General features: G+C 49.0%; 1 protein-coding gene across 1 annotated transcript; it reads right to left on the bottom strand.

Annotated features, from left to right (window-relative positions):
- Nucleotides 1–263: 263 nt before the first annotated feature.
- On the bottom strand, nucleotides 264–20,815 carry TEX28 (testis expressed 28). The gene is given in 5 exon segments (NM_001168798.1): nucleotides 264–620; nucleotides 1,236–1,371; nucleotides 16,856–17,231; nucleotides 17,233–17,500; nucleotides 20,804–20,815. Coding segments are annotated over 5 exon segments (1,149 nt in total).
- Between the last annotated feature and the right edge of the window lie 3,998 nt (nucleotides 20,816–24,813).

Genomic DNA, 24,813 nt, shown 5'->3' with positions numbered 1-24,813 from the left:
GTGCAAGGGGGATAAAGAGGAGAGAGTGCTTCATAGACTTTAATCTTTCCCGAGCCTCATGTCTATCGACGGCGTGAAAGGATCCTGACAAAACGGAAGTGTAAGGCAGGTGGGCGTCTATATCCATTTCGCCAGGCTGGTGGTTACATAATTGGCAAGCAAGAGCTGTGGAGGGGCTGTCTGGGGAGGGCTTGCTGGATGCCCTCGACACCCAGGAGGAGGGAGGGAGCTAGCAAGCTAAGGCAGGTGGCCCTCCTGGCCCCTTAAGGTCCATGTGCTGGAGGCCCAGAGTTCTTGGAGTACAGTCTACACCTGGAGGAGACCCACTCCGGCCAGTCTGTGGCAGGGATGGCGTGCCGCCTCTGCCAGGCCAGTACCCCAAGCCCAATCAGCATCAGGGTGGTGCAAGTGCACAGGCATGAGGTGATCAGTGATGAGGGGCAGGCACACAAGGTGGAGATAAAGACCAAGAGGACGGTTGCCAGTGAGAAGAGCAGACTCACGAACTTGAACAACATCTTCGGAGGACGGCTTTGGAGGTGCTCTGCTGCCTCCAGTCGGGTGACTTGCTGTAGCATCTCCAGCTTGGATATTCGGCTCTTGAAGGTCTCCATGATCTCCTGCAGGAGACGAAAATGCACGCACCAGAAGTCAGCACGCAACTGTGGTCGTTTATTGAGTTCCTAGGGGTGAGCAGCAAGCACTGTGGGGTGGGTATTCGAGGAGGCAGGCAGAGAGCCTAGAGCACATCCAGGGCAGAGGGGAGGGCGCAGGCTCTCCAGCAACTGGGAAAGCTTCATCTGACCCAGCCGCACTCCCCCATCCACTGTCTCCCGAAGCTGAGGACCTGGTCAAGACACAACTACCCAGGGACGGGGGTGGGCGCTATGGAAATGGAACAGTGAGGAGAGGGAAGCCAGGTCTAAGGAGGGGTTCTGAGAGGGTGCTGCCTACACCCGCAGCCGCAGCAGAAGCAGCTCCACCCCAGATCTCCTGAGTCAGAGGCTCACGGGTGAGCACTGCAGCACCAGAGTGGCAAAAGCAGCTAAGCCAGATGGTGGGAAGCGGAGCGTGCGTGTAAAGGTCAGATGCTGCTAGCTCTGAAACAAATGTGTATGTGGCCATTGAACACTCAGGAGGGGGCAGCTCGAGTGCCTTGCTTTGGTTTGGGGGTATCAGAATGGATTCGCTCATCTCTCCAGTCTTCTCACAAGGCTCCCCCAGGAGGTTCTCACCCATATTTCCTTGGCTCTCTCATAGGATAGATAGGCCATTCTCTCTTCGCTGCAGGCCAGATTGTGTTTGAGGTTGTAAATCTCATTCAGGTGTCCCTGCAGGCGATCATTCACCCGTTCTTCCATCAAGGCTTGTCTTGGGAGCAAAAGAGAAAGTAAGATTCCTTCAGTACTTCACCCAGAGTTCATGCCAACAGCGAGCGGTCCTGACCTAGACCAGATTCGGGTTCAGCTTCTGCCTTCCTCCTCCCTCCCCAGGCTCTAGGAAAAGACTGCCTCCCGCTCCAGGTCTGCCTGGGAACACCCCAAACACACACCAGCCACATGCACACCAACATTCATATATATTTTATATGTAGTTACTCTTTTGTAACAGCTTTACAAGAATAGCCATAGACTAGAAGTTGTAGAAATGACAGTGTGAACTATCCGTGGGTGCTCGTCAATTCCGCAAATCCCCTAGGACCAGTGTGGAGTACGAAGTTTAGCCTGCAGTTACTCTATAGAAACATGGTGACTATAAGGATTGAAAAGTCACAAAAGACCACAGATTTCAGTACGATTCCACTAATTACGAAATGTCCAGAATAGGCAAATCCATAGAGACAGAAAGCAGATTAGTGGGTGCCAGGGGCTGGGGGTGGGGGATAGGCAGCGGCTGCTAATGAGTACAGGGTTGCTTTGGGGCTGATAAAAATACTCTGGAATTAGATAGTGGTGATGGTTGAACAACTCTGTGAATATACTAAAAACCAGTGAATTGTACACTTTAAATTGGTGAATTTTATGGGATGTGGATTATATCTCAATAGAGCTGTTATTTAAACAAAAAGAAAAAAGTGAATCATGGCAATAGTTGCACAACTCAGTAAATTTACTAAAAACCATTGAAATGTAGTTAAAATGGTGCATTTTATCATATGTAAATTATATCTCAATAGAGCTGTTAAAAAAACACAAGCAGGCCAGGTACAGTGGTTCACAGTTGCAATCCCAGCGCTTTGGGAGGCCAAGGCAAGAGGATTGTTTGAGGCCAGGAGGAATTCAAGACCAGCCTGGGCAACACAGTGAGACCCTGTCCCTACAAAAAAATTTTTTAATTATCTGGGTGTGGTGGCACGTGCCTGTAGTCTCAGCTACTCTGGAGGCTGAGGCAGGAGGATCTCTTGAGCCCAGGAGTTCGAGGCTGCAGTGAGCTGCCATCACGCCACCGCACTCCAGCCTGGGCAGCAGAGTGAGACCCCATCTCTAAAAGAAAACAATCACTACCTGTTGTGTATATAATTATATAAGTAGTAAAAGTATAAAACCATGCATGGAAAAGATAAGCACCCAAATGAGAATGGCGAGGCCGGTATAGCGAGGCCAGAATACCAAGGAAGGAAGATGGTGCTGGAAAGGGGTAATGAGGACTTCAACTGAATATTTTCAAGTTTTATTTCCTAAAGAAAAGTAAGATTTGAAGTGAACATGGCAAATGTTAAGATTTCAGAAAGCTGGGGCTGTTAATTATGTTGTCCTGTACATTTTCCCTGTGCTTGAAATACTTCATAATTTAAAAACTCCTTCAAAGTTCCTCTTTTGGCACCACAAAGAACAGGCCAGAAGGACAGAGGCCAGGGGGCCAGTGAGGGGGCTCTGGCACCACCGCTTACACAGAAGAGAGAAGGCACCGGAGAGCGATGGAACCCATAGACTGGCAGGGCTGCCGCCCCAGGAGGCCCAGGAGGGTGGCGGCAGGCCTCAGGTGCAGGAGGTCTAAACGGTGGTGCTGACAGTGACGGGGAAAACGGTGACGACTTCTATTTGGTCCCGCTCCAAGGACTTGACCAACACCCACACGGAGAAATCCCCTGGGCACTGAATAAGCTGACAGCTCATTTGTTGAAAGCCAATTTGTCAAAAGCCGGTTCCTCGCAGCATTTCAAGGAATGTTTCATTTGCCTCTGCCCCAGGTCCCCGTTAAGAAGAGAGTCGGTGGACAACACGGACTAGGCTACTGCTCACAGAGAGGGGGAGTGGGTCGGCAGGATGGTCACCCCGAAAATAGATTCCTCATTACTGTCTTTCCATTTACATGAATGATCTAGCTGCGAGAACATTCAAGATTTTAAGTGTCCTCAGGAATATGAAGTCAATCTTCATCAATGTGTAGATAAAGACACATGAAGATATTTTTGAATGCATTCCTGAATAGCCTATTCAGATGTTAATAAACAATATTTTCATAAGGATATTCTCTCAGTCTCCCCTTCTCTCTGGCCCCCATCTCCTGGCCCTCTGGCAGCCATGCTCCCTTCTCTTCCTTGGTCAAGGACCCCTCTATCTCCAACTCCTACAGTCACAGAGGCAAATGGACAACTCTGGAGAATGCTCTTATGAAGACAAAACAATGACCAGTCAACCCAGACACCCTCAAGACAGACCAAAGGTGTTAAGACCACCCTCTCCAACAAAAAGTGTTGTAAACTTTATTTATTTATTTTTTCAAACTAGTGTATTTTTATTTTTATGTTTTCAGACGGATCTCCTTCTGTTTGCCCAGGCTGGAGTGCAGTGGCACAATCTTGGCTTACTGCAACCTCCGCCTCCCGGGTTCAAGTGATTTTCCTGCCTCGGCCTCCTGAGTAGCTGGGACTACAGGCATGCACCATCATGCCCGGCTAATTTTTGTATTTTTAATAGAGACAGGGTTTCACCATGTTGGCCAGGCTGATCTCCAACTCCTGACCTCTGGTGACCCGCCTGCCTCGGCCTCCCAAAGTGCTGGGATTACAGGCGTGAGCCATTGGGCCCAGCCAGAAAGAGTATATTCTTGATCATTTCTGAGAATTTGCTTTTGGCAAATTGAGCTAGAACCTAATCATGGCCCGCAACTTGGAGGAAAAGTCTGAGATGGAGAAACAGCTGTAGGAGGGGTCAATAGCCTGGGGGCAATCGACGCATGTGGCCAGGATGGATGAGCTCGCTCTGAGCAAATGTGCCAAAGCAAGGGGCCCTAGGGAGCTGCGGGAAGAGCCAACAAAACAGAAGCCAAAGTGGAAGGAAAATCACCAGGACGGCTCACACAGGAACCCAGAGGATGTAGGGATACAGTAGAAAGGTCAAACATACATGTAACTTGGGCCTTAGAAGGGGAGAAATGAGAGACTAGGGCAGAATCAACATTTGAAGATACAATGGCTGAAAATTTCCAAAACTGACAAAAGACATCAAGCCATAAACCCAAGTAGCAATGCGAACCCTAAGCAGGATGAATGCACAGAAAATCACACCAAGGGGAGAGTCAGCGGCACAAAACACGAGAAAGAAAATCACACCAAACATCATAATAGCAAAACCACTAAACAACAATGAAAAAGAAAAGATCTTAAAAGGAGCCTGAGGAAAACAAAACTGTGATCCGAGGAGCAACAAGAAGACAGGCAGCTGCCTTTTCAACAGAAACCATGGAAGTCAGAAGGGAATGATTTGTTCAAAATGCTTATTATTTCCAAAAATTAAGTGCCAACTTAGAATTCTATGTCCGGCAAAAAATATCCTTCAGGGCCGGGCGTGGTGGCTCACGCCTGGAATCCCAGCACTTTGGGAGGCCGAGGCAGGCGGATCACGAGGTCAGGAGTTCAAGACCTGGCCAACATGGTGAAACCCCGTCTCTACTAAAAATACAAAAATTAGCCGGGCGTGGTGGCACATGCCTGTAATCGCAGCTACTCGGGAGGCTGAGGCAGGGGAATCGCTTGAACCCGGGAGGCAGAAGTTGCAGTGAGCCGAGATCTCACCATTGCACTCCAATCTGGGTGACAGGGTGAGACTACATCCCACACAAAAAAAAAAAAAAATCCTTCAGAAATAAAAACGAATGATGGCATGTGTGAGGCAATCAGGTGACAGTGACTGCATATTTAACATTGTGGACTTGTTTTAAGACATTTTTGGTATGGTATTTAGGCTACATTAACAAAATGATCCATATTTCAGGTTCACACTGAAATATTTACAGATGAACTGATGTAATGTCTGTGCTTTGCTTCAACACAATAGGGATGAGAGGAACCAGTTCAGAGAGCAGCTCAGACCTTAGGTCAGACCTCCTCAGAGATCCAAAGATGCAGGATGCTCTGACGTGGAGGAGAAGTCGGGGAAAAAATGGAAGTTCTTGTGCCTTCAAGTTAACACGACCTGAGCCTGCAACAAAGGCCTAAGCAGATACCTTGAGGAAAGTCAGCCCGAGACTGGATCCCTGGGGCTGAGAGGTCACAGAGCAACAGTGAAGCCTCTAGTAACCACAGCCTGTTATCTCCAAGCCTTGTCTGAAAGCAAAACATACCAGAACATTCTTGGGACAGAGGAGCTAGGGTCTGGATGCCCGCAAGGACCTGGTGTCCAGAAGGGAAAAAAAAGCATGGAGACCTGGCATATTCACTTCAGGGCATTTTCAATATGGCAGGAGGCTATAAGAAAATTTCACAACTGCCCACTTGTGGATACAGCCAGAAATACAAAGCAAGAGTGAAACTTTTGCCTACTCGGCACCTGAGCAGCTTCATTTTATTCAATTTTTATTGAGGTAAATTTCATGTAACATAAAATGAATGATTTTAAGGTGAACAATTCAGTGGCATTTAGCACATGTGGTGGTGTGCAACCACCACGGCTATTAATAGTTCCAAGACATTGGCCGGCTGCAGTCACGCCTGTGATCCCAGCACTTTGAGAGGCCGAGGCGGGTGGATCATGGGGTCAAGAGATCAAGACCATCCTGGCCAACATGGTGAAACCCCGTCTCTACTGAAAATACAAAAATTAGCTGGGCATGGTGGTGCACGCCTGTAGTCCCAGCTACTCGGGAGGCTGAGGCAGGAGAATCACTTGAACCTGGGAGGCAGAGGTTGCAGTGACCCGAGATCACGCCACTGCACTGCAGCCTGGCAACAGAGCGAGACTCCGTCTCAAAAAAAAAAAAAAAAAAAAAAAAAAGTTCCAAGACATTTTCATCACCCCCTCGAAAAAATACCATTTAGCAGTCACTCCCCATTCCCATCACCCCAGTCCCTGGCAACCACCAATCTGCTTTCTGACTTGAGCAGCTTCTTATCTCTGAACCTCTACCAGCAACTTATGAATGAGAGATGGACAAGACCATCAGATGTGTGGAGACGGTCCTAGACAAGCTGCTAGAAAATGACAGACAACCAGAGTAAGGGGTAGTGGGGCATTGTAATGCTGTGGAGAGGAGAGGGCAGCAGGAATGACAAGCCCAGGAGGCATTGACTCAGGGAAAGAAGAGGAAGGCAGGGTCAGGTCGAGATCTTGGCCAAATCCCTGAGCTCATCAACCTAGGGTGCTCCATTGATGAATTTATCAAGAGTCATTGACCAGGGAGTGGTGGCTCACGCCTGTAATCACAGCACTTTGGGAGGCCAAGGCGGGTGGATCATTTGAGATTAGGAGTTGGAGACCAGCCTGGCCAACATGATGAAACCCTGTCTCTACTAAAAAACCCAAAAATTAGCTGGGCATGGTGGTGCATGCTGTAATCTCAGCTACTCAAGAGGCTGAGACAGGAGAACCACTTGAATCCGGGACGCAGAGGTTGCAGTGAGCTGAGATGGAGTCACTGCACTCCCTCCAGCCTGGGCAACAGAGTAAGACACCATCTCAAAAAAAAACAAAAAAAAAAAAAGAAAGAAAAAGAAAAAAGAAAAAGCCATTAACAACTTTTTTCTTTCTTTCCTTTTTTTTTTTTTTTTTTTTTTTTAGTTGAGATAAGGTCTCACTCTGTCCTCTATCACCCAGGCTGGAGTACTGTGGCACAATCATACCTCACTGCAACATAAAACTCTCAGGCTCAAGCGAACCTCCTGTCTCAGCCTCCCAAGTAGCAGGGACTACAGGCATGTGCCACCAAGTCTGGTTAATACTTTTAAATTTTTTTGCAGAGATATGGTCTCACTTTGTTACCCAAGCTGGTCTCAAACTCCTGGGCTCAAGCAATCCTCCTGCCTCGACCTCCCAAAGCACTGGGATTGCAGTCACAAGCCACTACATCTGGCCCAATTTTTCTTTACAATCTTTCAAGGACTTAGTTTGTAGATAGGAAGCAGAAAGGAATTGTAAATTCAGTTCCATCAGCATCTACTTGGGGCTTACACACAAGTATTAATTAATACTCACAACAGTTCCAACAATAGTGGGATCATTATTACCTCCATGTTACAGATATGGAAACTGAGGATTGCAAACTTGAAGCACCTTGTCCAAGGTAATTCAGGAAATACCCGGCACAGAGGAGGCTGGGTCAGGCCTAAATCCAGAATCAGCCCTCCTGACCCTGCCCTGATGTTCCCAAGACACAGCAGATAGAGTTCTGGCATACGTGGAGGAGGAAAGCAGCCCAGAGGGCGAGCTGGGTCCCTTCAGGAAGGGAGGAAAAGAAGCACCCAGATTGATCCATGAAACAGGTACTCACAGAACAGCCATCATGTGTCAACATGTCTTTGGGCAGTCACTCGGACACACTGGCCAACCTGAATGTGCTGATATTTTGACGAGAACAATACAACACAAATGAATACCTACACAAGGGAGAGCAGTTTGGCGGGTGGGTGGTGCGAGAAAGGAAAAAGTAGGGGAGTGACAAAGGTTAGTCCAGAGTATACAAAGAGCTCTGACAACTCAACAATGAAAAAACAATCCAAGTTGAAAACAAGCCAAAGACTTGTTGGCTGATAAGCACATGAAAAGGGGTTCAGCACTATTAATCATCAGAGACAGGGTCACACCCACTAGTTTCATGGGCTAGGAGAGTGGTTCTCAACCAGGGGCAATTTGCTCCCCTCCGCTCCAAGGGACATTTGGCAGTCTCTGGAGAGACATTTCTGGTTGTTACAAATAGGTGGGGCATGGTAGGCTAAAATTGCCCCCCTGGGCTGGGCACGGTGGCTCACATCTGTAACTCCAGCACTTTGCGAGGCTGAGGTGGGCAGACTGCCTGAGCTCAGGAGTTCAAGACCAGCCTGGGCAACATGGTGAAATCCCATCTCTATTAAAAATATAAAATATTAGTTGGGTGTGGTGGCACGTGCTTGTAGTCCCAGCTACTTGGGAAGCTGAGGCAGGAGAATTGCCTGAACCCAGGAGGTGGAGGTTGCAGTGAGCCAAGATCGTGCCACTGCACTCCAGCCTGGATGACAGAGCAAGACTCTGTCTGAAAAAGAAAAACACCCACCCGCCCCCGCAAAAGATATCTATGTCATAATCCTTGGAAACTGTGAATGTTACCTTCTATGACCAAAAAAGGGGGCTTTCCAGAAGTGGTCAGTTTAAGGGTATTGAGATGCAAAGATTATCCCAGATTATCCTGGTGGGCCCTAAATGCAATCACATGTATGAGAGAGAGGCAAAAGGACATTAGACACGCACAGAGGAGAATGTCATGTGAAGACAGAACACAGGTTTGAAGATGCTGGCCTTCAGGACTGGAATGATGTGGCCACAAAATTAAGGAATTTGGCAGCCACCAGAAACTGGAAGAGGCAAAGATCAGTTTGTCCCCTAGAGCCTTCAATGAGAGTGTGTCCTCGCCTGATTTCAGCCCAGTGAAACTGATTTCAGCCTTCTAGCCTCCAAGACAGTGAGAGAATAACTTTCTATTATTTTAAGCCGTGAAGTTGAGGGCAATTTGTCACGGCACCATCAGCAAATTAATTCACCGCACCACTGGCATCAAGTAATTGGAGACCAGGGATGCTGCTCATCATCCTAGAATATATGGGACAGCCCCGCACAACAGAGAATCATTTGGTCCAAAATGTCGACAGTGCCAAGGTTGAGAGAACATGGGCTAGGGTGATGAAATTTTGGAGTCTAATTTCACCAAGTTGTGGCTGAACTTAAGAGGCTGAAATTTAAAAGACTGATCTTGCCAAACGTTGGCAACTGGAACTCTTACACACTCCTAGCGGGACTGTAAAATGGTATAACCATGTCGGAAAACCGTTCCTCTGGTGGCTTTTGTGTGGTTTTTTTTTTTTTTTTTTTTTTTTTTTTTTTTTTTTTTGAGATGGAGTTTCACTCGTTGCCCAGGCTGGAGCGCAATGGCACGATCTCGGCTCACTGCAACCTCCGCCTCCTGAGTTCAAGCGATTCTCCTGCATCAGCCTCCCGAGTAGCTGGGATTACAGGCATGTGCCACCACGCCCGGCTAATTTTGTATTTTTAGTAGAGACGGGGTTTCTCCATGTTGGTCAGGCTGGTCTCCAACTCCCGACCTCAGGTGATCCACCCACCTCGGCCTCCCAAAGTGCTGAGATTACAAGCGTGAGCCACCGCGCCTGGCCTTCCTCTTTCTTAAAAAGTTAAGCATACTGCTATGGTGTGCATGTCACCCCCAAAACTCATGTTGAAATTTAATGGCCATGTGATGGTGTTAAGGGGTGGGACTGGTAAGAGGGGATTAATATTAATATTGTTATCGTGAAAGTTTGGCCCCCGCTCGCTTTCTCACGCCCTCTTGCCCTTCTGCCTTCTGCCACAGGATGATGCAGTACAAAGGTCCTCACCAGCTGCCAGCGCCTTGACATTGAACTTCCTTTCTTTATAAACTACCCAGCCTGCGGTACTCTGTTACAGCACCAGAAAGTGGGACTAAGACACATAACACTTCCCCGTCATCGAGCAATTCCATATATGAAAGCATATGTTCACAGAAAGACTTGTACGAGAACGTTCATAGCAGCTTTATTCACTCGCCCAACTGGCAGCAGACCGGGGCATAAGCAACCTGCGGTGTCTCCATGCAATGGAATGCTGCCAAGCAATACGAAGCCATGAGCTACTCACACAGCTTGGGTGGATCTCAAAACAATTCCACGGAGCGAAAGCAGCCAGACGCAAAGCACTGCGCGCCGTGCGATTCCACTTACATGAGGTTCAAGAGGAGACCAAGCTAGAGTGACAGAAACCAGAACAGTGGCTGATTATGGGAGATGGGTGTTCACTGGAAGAGGGCGTGAGGGTACTGTCTGGGGTGGTGGCAAAGCTCTTTATTGGGATTTTAGTTGGCCAGGTGTAAACCTTTGTCAAAACTCGTTAAACTGTATGCCTAAACTTAAATGTAATTTCACTGTATAAAATTTACCTCAAAAAGGCCAGGCGCGGTGGCTCACGCTTGTAATCTCAGCATTTTGGGAGGCTGAGGCGGGTGGATCACCTGAGGTTGGGAGTTCGAGACCAGCGTGACCAACATGGAGAAACCCCATCTCTACTAAAAATACAAAATTAGCCAGGCGTGGTGGTGCATGCCTATAATCCCAGCTACTCGGGAGGCTGACGCAGGAGAATCGCTTGAACTCAGGAGGCGGAGGTTGCAGTGAGCCAAGATCGCGCCATTGCACTCCAGTCTAGGCAACAAGAGCAAAACTCTGTCAAAAAAAAAAAAAAAAAAAACTTTACTTCAAAAAACCCCACCTCCAAAAGAATAAAAGAAGAGGCCATTTGAACGTGGTAGCCTGGGAAGTCCCTTTGAGGAGAGGACGTCAGAGCAGAGCCTAAAGGACAAGCTGAGTGTGGGAGTTTCCTGTGGCTACCATCACAAAGCGTTACAAACTTTGAGTGGCTTTCCCAGCAGAGATGGCCTCTCTCCTGGCTGGGGGTCCAGCAGTCCGAGAGGAAGGCGCAGGCGGAATTGGGCTCCTGCTGAGGACTGAGTAGGCGCCTCCGCTCGGGGCCTCTGTCCCAGCTTCTGCTCTGCTGCCCATCTGCGGGCTTCCCTGGCTTCTGCCACGGCAGATCAGCCTCGGCCTCTGTCTCCACATGGCGTTCTCCCTCTGGGTGTGTCCGTGTCTCCGTCTCCCCTTTCTTTCAGGACACAGGTCACATTGCATTAGGACCTGCCCTTCTGCAGAATGACCTCATCCAAATCTAACTCATCACGTCCGCAACGACCCTGTTTCCAAATAAGCCAGTTCCTTGTCACCAAGTGGAGCCTTCAATGAGGTGATGCCAAGGCAGGTCTAGGGAACTAGAAATGGGGTAAGAAGCAATGTCCTCCAGCCAGGTGTGGTGGCTCACGCCTCTAACCCCAGCACTTTGGGAGGCCGAGGCGAGTGGATCACTTGAGGTCAGGAGTTCGAGACCAGCCTGGTCAACATGGCGAAATCCCATCTCTACTAAAAAATACAGAAAAGTAGCCAGGCGTGCTGGGGGGCGCCTGTAATCCCAGCTACTCGGGAGGCTGAGGCAGGAGAATCGCTTGAACCAGGGAGGCAGAGATTGCAGTGAGCCGAGATCACACCACTGCACTCCAGCCTGGGGGACAGAGTGAGACTCCATCTCATAAAAAGGAAAAAAAAAAGAAGCAATGTCCTCCTCACCGTCGGGTTTTCTCCTGGGACCATTTTACTCATCCAACAAAGAACAAAGATGTCCCAGCAACCCATCTACCCCAGGCATTCACCACTAGGGCTACAAAGGTGAAGGAGGAGGGTGGGCTGGGCAGGCTGGGACTGGCTATGGACCCCAGAGAGTAAAGATGGTTTTGCTGGCACCACACCCCCAACTCCAGGACTTGTCCATGCCCTGTCTACGGGGCCAAGCCTGAAACCTGACTGCCTTTCACCATCAAGCAGAAGTCAGCTGTACATCCTGTAAGAGAGGGAGAAGGACCCCCAGACCCTCCCAGAGCCCCCTGGCTCATTAGGAGGCTAGAGGGGGTCTCCTGCAACTCTCCATGCAAGGTGCCCAGATGAGACCTGGCCAGTCGAGACTTTCACTTGAAGGCTCCACATGCCTTCCTTGGGTGCCATCTCTTCTACCAATGAACATTTTCTGAGTTTCTCAAGCCTTCTTTCCTCCTGACCCACAGAGACGCTGAGGAACCGGGGCCTTCTGGTCCCCCAGGAGACTGCCTTGTGCCGAGGAGACAGGCCACTCACTGTGCATCTTCTTGGAGATCTGAAGCTCCCCCAATTTCCACAAGAAAGAAAGAGAAGCTTGGCAAAGACGCTTCCATCCAGAAGCATCAAGTTCGCGACGCCCGTGCTTCTCCTCAGCACACAGAGGGGAGAGTTACCAGGGGCCTCAAGCAACTCCAGCAGAAGCAGTCACAGTCCTTCCAGGGCCCAGGAATGTCCTCTGCAAGGACCCACAAACCCAGACCTCATGAAGGAGGAGACCCCAGGGCCACTAGCCCAGCCCCAAGCCTCCTGAGTCTAATTGTTGCTGTGATAGAGACCCTGCACGTTGCAGAATCAAAAAGAATATACCATGTCGCCTTTTTTTTTTTTTTTTTTTTTTACCACAATCAACTTAAAAAATGTATTAAAAAGTAAGAACTGGCCAGGCACGGTGGCTCACATCTGTAACCCCAGCACTTGGGGAGGCCATGGCCAGGTGTTCAAGACCAGCCTGGGCAACATAGCAAGATCCCATCTCTACAAATAATTTTTTAAAAGTTAGCCAGGCATGGTGGCACATGCTTTGTACTCCCAGTTACTCGGGAGGATGAGGCAGGAAGATCGTTTGAGCCCAGGAGTTCAAGGCTGCAGTGAACTATGATTGCATCACTGTGCTCCAGCCTGGGCAACAGAGACCCTGAAAAAAAAAAACAACGAACGAAAGAACGAAAGAAAGAAAGAGAATAAGAGAGACAGAAAGAAGAAAGAAAAAGAAAAAGAAAGAAAGAAGAAAAAGAAAGAAAGGAAAGAAAGAAAGAAAGAAAGAAAGAAAGAAAGCAAACTTTTGCGTATCGAAAGACTCAGGAAAAATAAAAAAGAAAGCCAGCCCTCATAATGAGATACCACTTCACAGTGACATCTGTTGGAAAAAAAAAAAGGATAACGACAAACGTTGGCAAGGATGTGAGGCAACTGGAAGCCTTCAGCATTGCTGCTGGGAAGGTGGAGCGGCGCGGCTGCTGTGGGAAGACTCCTCTAAACGTTACACCTGGAGTCACCACAGGGTCCAGCAATTCTACTCCTGATTATAGACCCCAAAGAATTGAAAACTGGTATTCAAATAAGTGGCATGTATGTGAGTGTTCAGGGCAGGGCTTCTCACAATAGCCAAAAGGTGGAAACAACTCAAACCTCCATCCACCGACGGACAGATAAACAAAATGTGGTCTACCCATGGACTGGAATATAAGTCAGCCATCAAGAGAATGAAGTACTGATACATGCTACAACATGAATGAACCTTGAAAACAGTGAAAGAAGCTAGACACAAAAGCCCACATATTGTGTGGTCCCATTTATATGAAAAGTCCAGAAGAGGCAAACCCACGGAGACAGAAAGCAGATTAGGGAACGCCTGGAGCCGAGGCTAGGAGTGACTGCATAGTGAGTCTGGAGGTCTCCTTCTGGGGTGATGAAAATGTTAGACAACTGTACAGACGTGACGGTTGGACCACACTGCAGATGTACTTAATGCACTGAATTACATGCTTCCAAATGGTTAATTTCACATTATGTGAAATTGTGTGAATTCTACACCAATTTTTTAAAGTGCTTGTCATAAATGTGTTTAATACAGTTGCTGCCTCAGCATCCAACTTTAGCAGTTGTACCCTGTCACCTTTGCCCTAGATAACACCCGTCCCTCCCTACCATGTGATTGTTTGCGATATAGCTCATGTGGTCCTCACCTCACTGACCCAAAACCCAACACATTCCATGGCTGCTGACCACGACAAAACCTAATGCTCAACACCAGAGTCATGTAAATCAGTTTCCTCCTTTGTGCATGTTTTCTTTAAACCAGCCAACCGCAACCCCCGCAGGAAAGCCTGTGGGATCCCTTCACACCCTGCGACCTTAATACAGGCACAGCCCCGGAAGCTTCCCCGCCCTTCGTTCTGGGCTTCGCTCTTGCACAACTGATGAGCTCAATCAGCTCCCTGCTGCATCCAGACTTCCCCTCTGCCTCCCATCAGCACACCTAACGTCTCTGCGACCTGAGTCATACATTTCTTTTTTCTGTTTTGTTTGTTTGTTTGTTTGTTTGTTTTTTGACACAGGGTCTCGCTCTGTCACCCAGGATGGAGTGCAGTGGTGCAATCATGACTCACTGCAGCCTCAACCTCCCAGGCTCAAGGGATCCCCGCTCCCACTCAGCCTCCTGAGTAACTGTGACTACAGGCACGCGCCATCACGCCCAGCTAATTTCTTTGAATTTTTTGTGGATACAAGATCTCGCTATGTTGCCCAGGCTGGTCTCAAACTCCTGAGCTCAAGCAATCTGCCCACCTCAACCTCCCAAAGTGCTAGGATTACAGGCGTGAGCCCCCGCGCCCAGCCCATGTCGCTGTTTCATACATTTTCATCTGCCTCCTCACTGTGGCTCCCCTGACACACACATCCGAACCTAACGATCCCACGGGTCAGGGATCTCCTAGAGACTGGGTATCTCGGCTATGGCCACGCTCAGTAGAGACGTGCCAAGACCAAATTAAAAAGAAACCAGAATGGTAAAAACCACTACAGCCCTCTTGAAAGCAAACGGATTTAACTGTGATAAACAGCACAGGACTTGCAGTGTGGCTTCTCAGTTTGTGATGCACCAGAAGGGACGCAACAGTCACAGGGGGCCTGGCTGGTTGAAACACTTCTGCGTCCAGCTCATGTAAAAGTTTTGAAGAAGATTTTACGAAAGTATATGTTTTTATAATGCCATGAATTCCTGTGTCTCCTGCATCTAACTTAGCCACACAGCCAGGGTGTGGTGGAACGCTCTCAGGTCCACTCTTACCATCCACATAGGCTGCTTGTGCCTCTGTGAGACTCTGCTTCCCCAACCACAAAGTAGGCATCTGAGGGCCAAAGAACAATGCTGCTTAACCTGGTGCCCCAGCTCAGTTACGAGCCCGTGACAACAGTGAAAAATCATCATCAGCCCTTTCTCCTCCTAGTAAATTTGGGCCCTGCAGACCTGCTTTTCTGCTCACGACGAACATTAGTAAGGATAGGCTCGCTGCTACAGCAAACAACCAGAAATCCCATGTCACAGTCCAATGGGGGGTACTGGGTCAGAAGTGCAGGCTTCTGGAATTTGCAGCAAAAGTCTGAGAGGGGGAGAGAGAGGTATTGCCCTGCTCCCCGGTAGTCACCCCTGTATCAAGAGGGGGTGAAAGACTCGGATTTGAGAGGGGTTAAGAGTTTACCCGAGCACAGCATTCTCATTGACCCATACGGTTTGGAAACATACGGGGAAGTTTGTAACTGCCACCAAACTCTGTTGTTGCTTAATAGAAAGCTGACTGGGTAAGTGTGATTTTGGCAAAAGGGTCTTTAATGCTCCCAAGATTTTAGATTTGGTTGCCATGTCCTATGAAAATAACCTCCAAGAGACACCTGTGACTCTGACTAGTCATCTCATTGATAGTGGTTGTCCTGTAATATTCTTTGATTGTCCTTTAACAGATTCTTAGGCTATGTAAACACTGGCAAAATTTCCCTGGGGAAACTAAAGAGGATGATTTCCACGTGCCTCTTCCCCTGCATCAGGCACTAAAAGGACTGCGGAGTTCTTCTTTTCATGCAAATGCTGAGAATCTTGGCTCACCTAAGGGAGTCACTGCCTCCCTAGCCAGGACTCTGGAGGGACTGGCGTTAATTAGCCACAGACTGCAGCGAGGGGGACAGAATGTGACACCCCCTGAGGGCCCATGGAAACCCAGAGAACGGTCCCAGTCGGAATGGAGAGAATCCGTTGAGAGACTGAGTTTGCCTTTTTTTTTTTTTCCAATTGGTAGGCCCTAGCCTTATCTTAGAGGGAAAGAAAATCGAGCTAGGGCAGGGTGCGGTGGCTCACGCCTGTAATCCCAGCACTTTGGGAGGCCAAGGCAGGCGGATCACGAGGTCAAGAGATTGAGACCGTCCTGGTCAACATGGTGAAACCCCGCCTGTACTAAAAATACAAAAAATAACCGAGTGTGCTGGTACACGCCTATAGTCCCAGCTACTCGGGAGGCTGAGGCAGGAGAATCGCTTGAACCTGGGAGGTGGAGGTTGCAGTGAGCCGAGATCGTGCCACTGCACTCCAGCCTGGCGACAGAGCGAGACTCCGTCTCAAAAAAAGAGAAAAAGAAAAAGAAAATCGAGCTACTGCACGGCGCAGAGAAAGCACTCACCAGAAGGCAGTCATTTTTGAAATAAGTATCTGAGACCCGACCTGTGCCCAGCTCAGCTAGGAGCACGGGTGAAGAGACCACAGCTGGCGAGGCGACTCCGGTCCTGACTCCCACCTTCCCGGCAGACTGGGACCAGAGGACGCCACCTCCCTAACTAGTGCCAGGTGTCTACCGGACTCTTGCCACCCCCATGTTGTCTCCTGCCACCACAGAGTCAGGGCCAGCTGCTGTGCCGCTGCAACCACCTGGCAGGGGCTGCCGAGCTGGAGCATTTTCGCCAGCAAGGGTCAAGGCAGGTGTGGGACTGTAGGGAGAGGGCTGGTCGCCCCACGGCAGGGTCCAGTCGCTAAGAGAAGCATGGACTTGCTCTTCCAACTGGCCCCTCACTCTGGCTCTCCAGGCTCATGTCCTGGCTCCCTTTCACCCTCCCAGAGGTGGCTCCCAGGAGCGGTTCCTCCTCTGCTTCCAGTCCCCAAAGCCAAGGCCTCACCTACACTTCTCCTCCTGAAGGGACTCCAGCAACAGCTGCAGGTCAGTCAGAGACCTCTCCTTTAGGCTGTGATAGGACGCCTGGAGGCTGATGTGGAACCTCTTGGCTTCTTCCAGCTCTTCCTTTACCTTCTGCAATATCAGGTTTTGTTGCCGGGCCACATCCTCCGTCTCTAAGCGCATCCCCTGCTGTGAGCTCTGGAAGCGACTCTCCTCGGTGAAGGGTGTGCTGGCATCGGGCAGGTTGACGGGCCTGTCTTCCCCACTCGGCATGGGGGGCTCTGAAAGCAGGGCCTTCTCGCTGGGTGGCTCGCAGTTGGCTGGGTCGCTTTCTGCCATCAGCAGTAAGCCCTTGGGCCTGCAGCCTTCCTCCAGCTGCCTGCCGGATGTGCGGCACCTGGTGCCGGTCTGCTTTGGACACCAGCTTGAGGTAGCTCACGGTGTTGCCATCCCGACTGGCCTTCTCCACTCTCAGCTGCTCTGAGAGGTAGAGGATGCGGTGCCTGACACTATCCTGTAAGCTGTGGGCTAGGCCCCCATCTGAGAGGCTGGAAGGGCCACTGGGGCCGTCTTCGCTGGATGACAGGGACCTGCATGAAGGCACATTGGAGGGGAGGGTTGCGCTGGGGCTCCTGGTGTGTTCCGCCTACATTGGGAAACAAGAAATCACAATACGGTGCTCTGTGAGCCGCAAAGTGTGAGAGAATTGGACACGTTATGACTCCATAAAATACCTCCACATATGCATGGATACTTACACACGCAAGATTTGTGCGTTCAAGATGGGCCCGACGCAGACTGGGGAGGTGATGCTCATCTTCAGGGCTCCTCTCCCCTCCTTTTCAGCGTCTGACTCCTTGCTCTACATTTTGTGCCTCACTACGACCGACAGGTGGCCAGACTCCCTTCTACATCTGCCTGTTTTTGCACTGCACTCCTATTTTCTCTTCCAAAAATTACCAATTGTGGGTCTCACTTATAAAGAGCTGTTCTTGTAAACTATGGAATAAACACTTCCGTTAACCCTTACAGCTTGCTGTATTGCTACTCCCAGGGAGACAGGAAGGGTTAGGCAGAGAGATTTGCCTCCTAACAGGTTCATTCATTCATCCAATCATTCATTCAACACATATTTTGAGTGCCTACCATGTGGTACAGAAGCCAGATACATTCCTTGATCTCATACAGCTTACAGTCTAGGGTAGAAAATTTTATTGTAACACAAAAGAATGAGTCTCTCACATGGTGAGGGGGTTAACGTTGCCTTTGACAAAGAGCCCAGTTCAAATCCTGGCTCTACCACTCTGAGACCTTGAGCAAGTTAATAAACTGCTCTGAGGCTCAGTTTTCTTACCTCTAAAACAAAGATGGCAAGAGAAGCATAGCTGGAACCCAGCCCACCAGGGCAGACTGGGGAGCAAGGAGCTAGGAGACGGAGGTGGGGGGCAGCTCAGGTGCAGCCTCTGTTCTGTTTCTACTTTTTTTTTTTTTTTCTTTTTTGAGATGGAGTCTCACTCTGTCACCCAGACTGGAGTGCAGCGGTGCAATCTCAGCTCACTACAACCTTCACCTCCCGGGTTTAAGCAATTCTCATGCCTCAGCCTCCCGAGTAGCTGGGATTACAGGTGTGCACCACCACGCCCAGCTAATTTTTGTATTATTAGTAGAGACAGGGTTTCACCATGTTGACCAGGCTAGTTTCCAACTCCTGACCTCAAGTGATCCTCCCGCCTCAGCCTCCCAAAGTGCTGGGATTACAGGTGTGAGCCACCGCGTCTGGCCTATACCTCAATTTTTAAAACGCAAAGTGGTACCACTATGCACCCAGTAGATTGGTCAAACTCAGACAGACTAACAATGATGAGTGTTGGCAAGGATATAGAGCAACAGGAACTCTCAACCATTACTGGTGGGAAGCAAATTTGTACTACCACCACCTTGGAAAAGCACTTGACAGTATCACAAAGTTGAAGACATGCATACCAAATGATCCAGCAACTGCATTCGTAGGCAATATTCCCAGGAGACAAACACACTGATGTTCCCAATATCCAACAACTAGCAACAAACCACCTGCCCAGAAAGTGTAAGTAAACCGTAATATATGCAACAATATACTACTGTACGGCAATGAGAATGAACTACAGCCTTGAAAAACATGAATACATTCCACAAGCATAATGCTCAACAAAAGAAACCAAACAGAAAATCCATACTACAAATGGTTCCATTTACACAAATTCCAAGAGCAGGCAAAACTAAACGATATTGTGTAGGGATGACTACGCAGGCAGGAAAGCATAAAGGGCAGCATGGATGCTGGCAACAGAAACCCCAGGATGGTGGTTCCCACTAGGGCGGGAGAAGGTGATTATGATTGGGGTGACAGTGGAGGCTGCGGTGCCTGGCCTGAGTAGTGGTTAAATGTGTGTTCACCTTATCGTTATTTCTTAAAACATACATCAATGTTTTCTGCACCTTTATATACATATGCCAGATTTCACAGTTTTAAAACTATTTAAATGTTCAATATAGGCCAGGTGTGGTGGCTCATGCCTGTAATCCCAGCACTTTGGGAGGCCGAGGTGGGCAGATCACTTGAGGTCAGGAGTCCAAGACCAGTCTGGCCAACAGGGTGAAACCCCATCCATACAAAAAAAAAAGCCTGGCATGGTGGCTCACACCTATAATTCCAGCACTCTGGGAGGCCGAGGCAGGCGGATCACCTGAGGTCGGGAGTTCAAGACCAGCCTGACCAACATGGAGAAACCCCATCTCCATCAAAAATACAAACTTAGCTAGGTGTGGTGGCACATGCCTGTAATGCCAGCTACTCTGGAGGCTGAGGCAGGAGAATCGGCAGACAGAGGCAGAGGTTGCAGTGAGCTGGGGATCACACCATTGCCTCAGCCTGGGCAACAGGGCAAAACTCGTAAAAGAAGAAAGGAAGAAGGAAGGAGGAAGGAAGGGAAGGAAGGAAGGAAAGGAAGGAAGGAAGGAAGGAAGGAAGGAAGGAGTATGCAGAATGCAGCACAGAGGCACAAAGAAATAGAAAAGTTGAAAAATAGAAGACATGGAAGGTAGCGTGAGTAGGTCTAACAAAAATGCAATTGTCATACTAGAGAGAGAAGACAGAGAGAATGAAGCAGCAGCAATATATATATAATTTTTTTTTAATTGAAAAAGAGTCACACTCTGTTGCCTAGGCTGGAGTGTCATGGCACGATCTCGGCTCACTGCCAACCTCTGCTGCCCGGGTTCAAGCAATTCTCGTGCCTCAGCCTCACGAGTAGCTGGAACTACAGGTGCGTGCCACCACGCCTAGCTAATTCTTTTGTATTTTTAGTAGAGATGGGGTTTCACCATGTTGGCAAGGCTGTTCTCAAACTCTCAACCTCAGGTGATCCACCCACTTCGGCCTCCCAAAGTGCTGGGATTACAGGCATGAGCCACCATGACCAGCCGCAGCAGCAATATTTTAAGAGATAACTCCCTAAGAACTTTCCAGAACTGAAGAAAGACACAAATTCACAAATTCAAGAAGCCCAATAAATCCTAAGCAGGGAAGACAGAAATAGGTCCACACCTAGGCACAAGATCTTTTTTTTTTTTTTTTTTTTTTTTAAATAGAGTTTCGCTCTTGTTGCCCAGGCCAGAGTGCAGTGGTGTGATCTCGGCTCACTGCAACCTCTGCCTCCCGGGTTTAAGCGATTCTCCTGCCTCAGCCTCCCAAGTAGCTGGGATTACAGGCGCCCGCCACTATGCCCAGCTAATTTTTGTATTTTTAGTAGAGAGAGTGTTTCACCATGTTGGCCAGGCTGGTCTGGAACTCCTGACCTCAAATGATCCACCCGCCTCGGCCTCCCAAAGTGCTGGGATTACAAGCATGAGCCAATGCACCCGGCCGACACAAGATGTTAAAAGCAGCCAGAGGAAAAAAGCTGATTACCTTTAAAACCATGACTTTTCGACTGCAGGCTGCCTTCTCAATAGCATCAATGCAATCCAGAAGATAGTTGACTGATACCTTCGACACGCTGAGAGAATAACTGCCAGAGAGAAAAAAATAGGTCACATTCAAAGAATCAGAAGTCAGAATGGCTTCAGACTTCAGCAACAGCATGGGGAACTAGAAGACAATGAAGTACTGGCTGGGCACGGTGGCTCACGCCTGTAATCCCAGCACTCTGGGAAGCCCAGGCAGGCAGATCACTTGAAGTCAACAGTTGAGACCAGCCTGACCAACATGAGGAAACTCTGTCTCTGCTAAAAATACAAAACTTAGCCGGGCATGGTGGTGGGTGCCTGTAATCCCAGCTACTCGGGAGGCTGAGGCAAGAGAATCACTTGAACCCAAGAGGCAGAGGTTGCAGTGAGCCGAGATGACGCCCCTGCACTCTAGCCTGGGCGACAGAGCAAGACTCCATCTTAAAAAAAAAAAAAAAAAAAAAGACAATGAAGTGCTGCCTTCGAAATTCTGAGGGAAAAATTATTTCCCAGCCTAAAATTCTACACCCCAACTGTCTACTGTGGGGTTAGACTAAAGACATTTTTAGACATGAAAGAGTTCAGTACACCATTGACAAATCTAAGAATTCATTAACTGTTTAAAAAGCAAGTCTTGCCAGGGCAGTGGTGTGCACCTGTGGTCCCAGCTACTCAGGATGCTGAGGCAGGAGGATCACTTGTGCCCAGCAAGTAGAGGCTAGAGTGACCTGTGACTGTGCTACTGCCCTTCAACCTGAGCAACAGAGTGAGTGAGAACTTGTCTCAAAAAAAAAAAAAAAAAAAAAAAAGGGAGCGGTGTGTGGTGGCTCACGCCTGTAATCCCAGCACTTTGGGCAGCCAAGGCGGATGGATCACTTGAGGTCAGGAGTTTGAGACCAGTATGGTCAACATTGTGAAACACTGTCCCTACTAAAAATACAAAAATTAGCTGGGCTTGGAGGCACACCCCTGTAATCCCAGCTACTGGGAAGGCTGAGGCAGGAGAATTGCTTGAGCCCGGGAGACGGAGGTTGCAGTGAGCCGAGATTGTACCACTGCCCTCCAGCCCGGCTGACAGAGTGAGATTGTCTCCAAAAAAAAAAAAAAAAAGTAATCACTAGAAAAGAAGCTACATATGTACATAACATCCAAATAACCAAGGGGAGAAAAAAATGGGACTTGATTAATAATAATTTAAAAAAAATGAAAGAAAGGGGAAACAAGACAAAACAAACAAACAAAAACAAGGGCTGGGTATGCTGGCTCATGCCTGTAATCCCAGCACTTTGGAAGCCAAGGTGGGTGGATCTCTTGAGCTCAGGAGGTCGAGACCAGCCTGGGCAACATGGCGAAACCCCTGTCTCTATTAAAAAATAATTAATACAAAAATTATCCTGGAGTGGTGGTGCACACCTGTAGTCCCAGCTACCCAGGAGGCTGAGACGGCAGGATCACTTGATCCCGGGGATATGTCGAGGCTGCCGTGATCGCACCACTGCCCTCCAGCCAGGGTGGCAGACTGAGATCCCATCTCAAAAAATAAATAAATAGGCTGGACGCGGTGGCTCACGCCTGTAATCCCAGCACTTTGGGGGGCTGAGGGGGGCGGATCACGAGGTCAGGAGATCAAGACCATCCTGGCTAACACGGTGAAATCCCGTCTCTACTAAAAATACAAAAAATTAACCGGGCGTGGTGGCGGGCACCTGTAGTCCCAGCTACTCAAGAGGCTGAGGCAGAAGAATGGCATGAACCCGGGAGGCGGAGCTTGCAGTGAACCGAGATCACACCACTGCACTCCAGCCTGGGCGACAGAGCGAGACTCTGTCTCAAAAAGTTAAAAATAAATAAATAAATAATAAATAAATAAATAAAAGCAAACAAATAAGAAAAACAAAGCTTGAAATATATCTAATAGATAAAGGGCTAATCATCACATATATAAAGAACTCCAAATCAGTAAACTAAGAGCAAATAACCCAATATAAAGACATTAAACGGTAGCCACGGACATCTCAGACAAGACGAAAAACGAAAGGCAGTAAAACCTATGAAAAAACGTGTAATTGCAAGGTGATCAGGGAATAGTAAACGAAAAGCAACGATTAAATACTATTTTCTCATCCACCAGAACACCAAAAATTAAAAAGCCTAACAACGTCTAGGGCTGGTGAGAATGTAGCAGAAGGCGATGTCACATACTCTGCAAGTGGGAATCTAAACAGGTTCAGGGTTTGTTTTTTTTTGTTTTTTTTTTAATCGCAATTAGGTGGCGTGTTAAATTTTTTTCTTGAGACGGAGTTTTGCTCTTGTTGCCCAGGCTGGAGTGCAATGGCTCGATCTTGGCTCAACGCAAGCTCGACCTCCCAGGTACAAGTGATTCTCCTGTCTCAGCCTCCCAAGTAGCTCGGAGTACAAGTATGCGCCACTATGCCCAGCTAATTTTTTTGTATTTAGTAGAAATGTGGTTTCACCATGTTAGTCAGGTTGGTCGCAAACTCCTGACCTCAGGTGATCCACCCACCTTGGCCTCTCAAAGTGCTGGGATTACAGGTGTGTGCCACTGTGCCCAGCCACTTTTTTTTTTTTTTCAGACGGAGTCTTGCTCTGTCGCCCAGGCTGGAGTGCAGTGGCGCCATCTTGGCTCACTGCAACCTCCGCCTTCTGGGTTCAACCGATTCTCCCGCCTCAGACTCCCAGTAGCTGGGACTACAGGTGCCCACCACAGCCTGGTGCACTGGCTCACACCTGTAATCCCAACACTTTGGGAGGTCGAGTTTGGCAGATAACCTGAGGTCGGGAGTTTGAGACCAACCTTGCCAACACGGTGAAACCCCCGTCTCTACTAAAAATACAAAAAATTAGTCAGGCGTGGTGGCGCACGCCTGTAATCCCAGCTGTTCAGGAGGCTGAGGCAGGAGAATGGCTTGAACCCAGGAGGCGGAGGTTGCAATGAGCTAAGATCGAGCCGCTGCACTCCAGACTGGGCGACAGGGCGAGACTCTGTCTCAAAAAAAAAAAAAAAAAAAAAGTAAACGCACGTTCCCTTTAACCATGGGAACCCAAGGGGCATTCAGCCTGTGGCGTGACCAGGCGGCCTGACTTGAGCTCACATAGAAATTCGGCATTTTTGAACCAACAGACAGTACTTGGGATCCCGAATGTCTGGACTTGGGCACAGGGCTGTAGAGCTGGGGCCATTGGGAGCCATGCTAGTTCTAGGTCGGTAGGTCACCTCAGAGGTGGGGAAAAGGTTCTCTGAGACCAACATGGGGGCTAGCGCAGGCACCACCGGACATGGGGCATTTCAGACAGAGGGCGAGCACACTTCCTAGTTACCAGGGTTCACTCAAGTCACGGTCACGTCACAGTCTGGCAATGGGCTAACCTCACCTCAACAATCACATGGGGCTTGCCTCACAGAATGTTCTAGAAAGAGGAGGCTGGCGCAGGCACCACTGGTCTCAGAACCCTGAGCATTCCTTCCCCCCGCCTGCTCCCGCCACAGCCCGGGCTGTTGTGGGGGAGGGGTTACCATTTAAAGCAAAAAAAAAATGCGCCACAGCACCTCCCCCCTTGCTTTACGGTTGCGGCTGCACGTGCCACGTGCAGCATCACCCCGTGACACATGCCGCACCACACAGCTAGTGCCGGAACTTTTTGCGCATAGAAAGAAGACCCTGCACCCGCGCGGAGGGAGCCCTTTTGGTATTGCTAGCATGAGAGAAGATGAGAATGGGACTATTTTCAATAACTTTTGCACATGCGAGTCACAAACATTCCAGATCCCTTGAATTGCTTGCGGAAGAAGCGGCACGCGGAGGGAGCGGCACGCGGAGGGAGCGGCACGCAGCACGCGGAGGGAGCCACGCCGACATCACATAAACGCGCTGGGCAGCACGCCGGCACCATTCGCTCTTCAGACGCCGGAGGGTTCTGACTGGGTCTTCAGACACCGAAGGGATTGGATTA

This window comes from Papio anubis, chromosome X (assembly GCF_008728515.1).
Source record: "Papio anubis isolate 15944 chromosome X, Panubis1.0, whole genome shotgun sequence".
Taxonomy (NCBI): domain Eukaryota; kingdom Metazoa; phylum Chordata; class Mammalia; order Primates; family Cercopithecidae; genus Papio; species Papio anubis.
The sequence above is the reverse complement of the archived record's forward strand: the minus strand, read 5'-3'. Positions and strand labels throughout refer to the sequence as shown.